The sequence below is a fragment of the Phaethon aethereus genome, assembly GCF_964289735.1.
Source record: "Phaethon aethereus genome assembly, chromosome: Z".
Lineage (NCBI taxonomy): Eukaryota > Metazoa > Chordata > Aves > Phaethontiformes > Phaethontidae > Phaethon > Phaethon aethereus.
In genome coordinates, this window is record NC_138577.1 from 79,992,860 (window position 1) to 79,998,859 (window position 6,000).

General features: G+C 46.2%; 1 protein-coding gene across 1 annotated transcript; it reads right to left on the reverse strand.

The window, feature by feature from the left end:
* Window positions 1-4,274: 4,274 nt before the first annotated feature.
* On the reverse strand, window positions 4,275-5,730 carry MRPL50 (mitochondrial ribosomal protein L50; the record flags this gene model as incomplete). The annotated part of the gene is made up of 2 exons (XM_082013711.1): window positions 4,275-4,744; window positions 5,645-5,730. The coding sequence occupies 2 exons, from the start codon at window positions 5,728-5,730 to the stop codon at window positions 4,354-4,356; spliced, it is 477 nt and encodes a 158-aa protein (XP_081869837.1). The 3' UTR covers window positions 4,275-4,353.
* Window positions 5,731-6,000: the final 270 nt, after the last annotated feature.

A 6,000-nucleotide genomic window follows, 5' to 3' on the forward strand; every position in this document is an offset into this window, starting at 1 on the left:
TTTCACTGAGGGGCTTTGGCATGTCAAAGAAAAAAAAAACAACAAAAAAAAGAAAACCCAAAAAAACCCCCCAAAAAAGATAAATAAAACCAACAAACCTGACAGTCCGTAGTAGCAGTCTGCATTTTTGTAAATTCTGCCATACAGAGTTTATATCAAAAGTGCTATTTTACAATTTAACAACTTTGTTCAAGTAAAAAAAAGACAATTGGGGGGGGAGAACAAAAAAGAGCCCATGTACAATGGCTAAAACTGGGGCAAAGGCTTCATTACATGACTTTTCACTGTTTCTAGGATTTTCTTGCATCTCATTCTTCTAGCATGGTGATATCTGCTGTGTGTCTCCTTTAAAGAATGGAGCCTCTGTCTGTACTTTTACTGGAATGTTTACCTCACATTTCCATGTTGGTTCTTCTTGGCTTTTTTTGTATATTTTTTCCAAAACAGATGCAAAAAAAAATTATCAAAAAACCAAAACATGTAGCCTGGTCTCTGTCATTTGCCTGTGACACAAAGAAAATTTGGGATATCCGTTTGTGTCTGGTCTTGCAGCATTTATTCCAGGTTGGTATTTTCTTCTGACTCTACTGAAGGCTGCTTCAGTCTTAGGAATATAAGGATCACACACGGGCCATGCAGGCTCAGGAGCAACCATTGATAGCGTTCTGGGTCCCTTACTACAACTTTGAACCCAATTCCACCGGGAAAATTTCTGCTGAATAAATTTGTCTGTGGAGCTGGTCCTTGTTCTGCTGTATTAAGAGAATAGTGACATGTTAGGAAAGCTTATCAGTGATGAATACTCCAATCAATACACCCAATCAGCAGCACCTAAATCCACTCATACTGCAAAGGTTTATCATGGGGTTGAATTCCAAGATAAAAACTTTATGTTCTGTATCCTAGATTTTGCATCTGAGGACCCCAGGATTGTGTTTCGCCCAAGTGTGCTGTTACCACAGCGTGAATCTTGCGTTCTTGGTCAATAGCTTCTACAGAGTTGGTAGTGATGTTGGCCCCCTCTGCTTATCCTCTAGCACAATGGCACGGGCAGTCTTTCTGAAGGTGGAAGGTGTGGTTTTGAGTTTCTTCCTCATCCTCCAGGTTGAAGAAGGATTTGAATCTTGCTTTTCCACTTCCTGAAGGACTGCTTTATCCTTCCAGTTATAGCGCAGCATGGTGAGAGGCACCACTCTTCCCTCTGAAATAAGTAAGTGAGCCCTGCTCTCTTCCTCTCTTCTCTGACATGGTATGTAAGGATGCCTACACGCAGGAGAGGTCTGCAGGTAGATGCAGATCCACAGGGGTGTGCATGCTTGTTTGCAGGTTACCCAAGTTCTGGATGACCGGTTAGATGAAGCGAGACCTATCACACACGTTCACTGCATTTCCTCTTGGCTAGCCCTGTGTGTTTGCTACCATTTTGGATTTACGGTACCCTCAGCCTTTTCCAGTTGACAGATAACCCCCTGCACCAGAAGTCTAAGCTTAACAGCATATTTGCTTTTCCCAGGTACCTTTCCCTTCAGAAGCAATGTGTGTCCACATCCTGGAATCTTACGACCCAGTGGGAAAAGAAACAAACCAAAACAAAAAACAAACAACAAAAAAATCAGTCTTTAGGTAGCTTTTGGATTTTTTTCTTTTTTTTTTTTTTTAATTCCTGTTCTGAGGCACATCATTCTCTCTGTGCTGTGCACAGGGAGCTTTGGCAGCTAACAGTGGCTTCTGTAGTTTCATGACCAACTACGTAAAATAAACATGTTGCAGTGGCTAGTTTTTCATTGTGGAGCTGGATCACCTCTTAAGATGGATGTGTGGCTCTTGGGCTGTCTGCACTTCAGGACTGAACCTGGTCTATGTAACATGACTGGTGTCAGTGGCTGACCCTCCCTGCTTGGGAGGAATGGCTGTGCCTCTTCTGCCCCTCAGCTAACTCCCACCTGACAGGGAAATGGGTGCTCCTGCAGGGCTGCTTTTGTTGCTCCTCCTGGTGTGCAGATTGTGCCTTTTGGCTGTGTCAAGGCTCTGGAACATGACTCTGGATCAAGAAAGCCATCTGCCCCTGCCTTCATCAAGTACCTGTATGGAGGGAAAATTGCAACATTTCATCAAAACCGGAGGTCAACATTAGAAACAAGATGTTCATCCTCCCCCAGACTTGGACGGGCAGACTTTGGTGGTGCAGGACAGCCTCCCTCAGCTGGCTGTACATGTGCAGGACCCTCAGGGCACCGCAGCTTTCTCTCGGTCCACCCTCTCTGGCATCCAGTCTCTCTGTCAAGAAACCCTCCTAACCTGGCTTCTTGCCACCGCCTTTTGATCTTCTCTACTGGTTCTGCCTAAAACAGATGAAGATCAGCCCTGCTGCAAATGCGTGGGCAGGGCATTTATTTATTTATAACCAAATTCAATAGAAATTACGTACTTTTGAAAGCCCAAAGATAAAAATACCCCAAGCATTTAAGCACCTAGAAGTCTTAGTCTTTCCATGGCACAGGTGTTCTATACCAGACTTTGATCTCGTTTCAGACTTCTGCTTTTCCAGCTTGTTACCAGGAGTTAAGTTTCACATCTCAAATGCCCATGTCTGACCTTCTTCCTGTGTACATTAATCCCTGTAGCTTCTGGCACAGGTGTGCTGATGGAAGTGTGAGGTTTGCACCCAGAGTGGCTGAAGTATCTGAGATTAGGGAAGTCTCAATTTGACACAACAACTCTGACATTGCAAAACACGAGCCTGTTGTCATGCTCTTTTCTTGCCTGTCCTACTTTTCAATCTTCTGTTTTTCACATCTTTTCCGATCACATTACATGAGCTATGAAAGTTACATCCTGGGAGAGACACAGAAGGGCAGGATAAGCATTGCTGAAAGTTTTTTTTTTTTAGATTATGAGTACCGTGTAAGAGAAAACAAGGAGGCCCAAGTATCTCCCATTTGATGGAAAGAAAACATAATTTCACTAAAAAAAAATACTTCCAATTCATTGCTCCCAAAGAGCCTCTGAAGCAGACAAGGTGACACAAACTTAGTTATTTATCACACTGTGTTTTTCCATAAGCTACAGGGATTAGTGAACAGACAGCCCTCCACAGTGACCAGTGAAACATCCCCAGTTCCCTCACGTTCACCCCTCAATGACACATTATTCTGTAATTCCTCAGGACTCAAAAGGAGAAAAGAACAGGTTTCTTAAATGTCTTCAGAGCTATGAGAAGAAAGCAGCACTGGAGAAGTTCGCTGAGTAAAGAAACCGAGTAGTGTAACACACAAAAGCAGCAGCTCCTCAGTGTGCTTCAGGTATTTGTATGCTAAAAAAAAACGGGAGCAAGGGTTCAGGTGAGTGAGTGGTATAACTAGCGTATTTCTGGATCTTTCTCAGATATACCACACCCAGAGAATTCAACCTCACTGTTAAAAATCTGTTTTGTAGAAATACACAAAGTACCAGGCATTTCTCTGACTGCTGTAGATTTTTTTATTTTCTTGTCTGCCTGACTTCACTGCTTGCCTCCTCTGATTAAATCATCAGTTACACAGGAAGAAAAATTAACATACATAATTAACATACATAATTGCATGTCTTCCTATAGCTACATGAAAACTAACATATACAAAAAACTAACTAGTAGCTATTAGAAGCACTGACAGAACTTAGAAAAACAGGGTCCTTCCACAGATGTGAAAGAATTCTACAAGCTGCCTTGATGGCAGATGTTCTTACAGAGCTGTGGAGAGTTCACTGTTGGAGAGTTCAGAGATTTCAGAATTACACTTAGCGCTATCTTAATGTAGCAATTTTGAGTAGAACAAGTGGTTTTCTTTAAGATGGCACCTGTGATGGCTTTTAGAAACATTATTGTTGACAGTGTCTTCTTTTCATCAAAAAAAAAAAAAGATGCTGGGTTACCTCCCCCCTCCTTCCTTCCCCAAGAGTGCTGGCCCAGATAGACTTGGTGGCCAAGTTGAACAGGGTGCCTGACATATCCAAACTGCACTTGCAAAAGCCCATTACACAGTTCAGAACGGAAGACAAGAAGTTTACAAGCTGCAGGGAAGAAACTGGGGAGTTGGTTGCCCCTCCCTATCACCACCGGGCCCTGTAACTATTGGGCACCACGGCAAAGGCCAGAAAGCATACATCAGTACCGTTACTGACCACACTGTGTCACTGTTTCACAAGGAGGACTTCTGTCTATAATAAAACAGAAAAAATGAAAGCTGAGGACAACTAAATGAACTTTTATTAGTGATATTTATATATTCTGTTGCTACCACGATGAACGAGCTCTGCTTCTGCTCTGCAATCCCTCCTTAAGAACGCAAGCGAAGTGATGCTTTGTGGCACGACTCACTGCTTCCAGGTAATCTTCAGGTTTGGGGGCAGCTCTGCAGCACACAGTTCATCAAACTTGGACACATCCTTCACAGGAGTACTATAGAAATTCAAGACATCCTCAGCACTGCGCATCAGGTGGAGTTGTGAGTTGGGGACAGCATGACCAAGTTCTGCTGCCAGCTGAGCCAGGAGGCGATACTTTAACCTGTTTTCTTTGAGGGGTGTCTGCTGCCAGTTTTCAGGAAGTGAGGGTCCAAAAATCTCCTTGATGCGAGACTCAAGGCAATTCTCTATATCCTCCGGAGGAAGATATTCTCTGCTGCGTGGTGGGGGACAGATCAGGCTGGGTTCACTTTTCTCTTGATGAATTACTTTGTCTGCTTCTACTTCTTTTTCCTCCTTCCTGTTGACACCAGACAGAAGTATTTTCAGTCTCTAGACTACTTAAGACCAAGTCATAGCACATTTCTATTCCTAGTCTTTTGATATCAGACTCAGTCTAGCCTGTAGAGAGTTTACACATCGCATCAACACAGCAGGTTCATTATGCATGCAAAAACAAAAGTGCATAGGCTAGACCTTCGGTTTTACACCACATTCTGTTCGCCACATAGGCTGTCTCTACCTAGCAATCACCTACCTCACTTATTTTATTGGTCTGAGTGTAATTAAAACGTTAACCAGATCAATGACTGACTTTCCCAGTTACAGCTCCATTTTCTAATCTGCTGTGAAAAAAAGGGGTAACAGAAAATAACCACTACTACAGAAAAAACTAGTGCCCACAGGTGAAAAAAATACAATTACCAGTTTTAACTAGAAAATTGATGCCTACTCCAAGTTACTTGACTTGCTCATATGCCACCATCTAGTCAGCTACACAAGCATGGCTTCACCTAAAACGTATACAGAAACAACTACTTCTCATCCCCCCTGTAGCACCACCCTGAAACATCTCTTTTTCCAAGCCCAGCAAGTTCCCTTACCAAAGCAGGTAAGACCATTAAAAGGGGTAACTCTGCACCGCGACGCCCGCCTGCTAGCCGTGCGCCCTCACGGGCATGCTGCATGCCCTGAGGCCTGCGACCCAGCACCGAGGAGGGCAGTCCCGAACGACCCGTCAGCCGCCCGCCCGCGGCACAGCACCGTCCCCAGCGGCGCCCACGGCGGCACCGCGCGGGCCTGCCCAGCCCCCCCCGGCCGCTCGCCGGCCCAGCACACAGAGGCGGCGGGGAGAAGGATCGAAGGCCGCCACTCCCCAAAACACAAGGCGGTAGCTGGGAGGCGCCCACCCCGCCGTTACCTCAGGCCGCCCCAAAACGCCCTGCGCGCCGGAGCGCCGAGGCCCAGCCGCCAGCCCGCCGCCCGCAGCGCGGAAGCCCCCGCCATCACCAGGAGACGCCCAGCCGCTTCCCGGCAGACGGCGGGAGTGACGTACTTCCGTCCCCTCCCCGCAGAGCCTCACGGGAACTGTAGTCCCACCGCGGGCACGGCTGAGGGCGCGCTGGCCGTTAACAGTCACCCGCGAGCCGCCCCGTCCCGCCGCCGCCACCGACTTTCATGGCCTCAACTGCCTGCCCCATGCACCCCGCGGGCGGGTACGACAGAGGCCGTGCCAGCGGTCGTGGGAAGGAGGTTTGGCAAAACTGTAGGGACTAA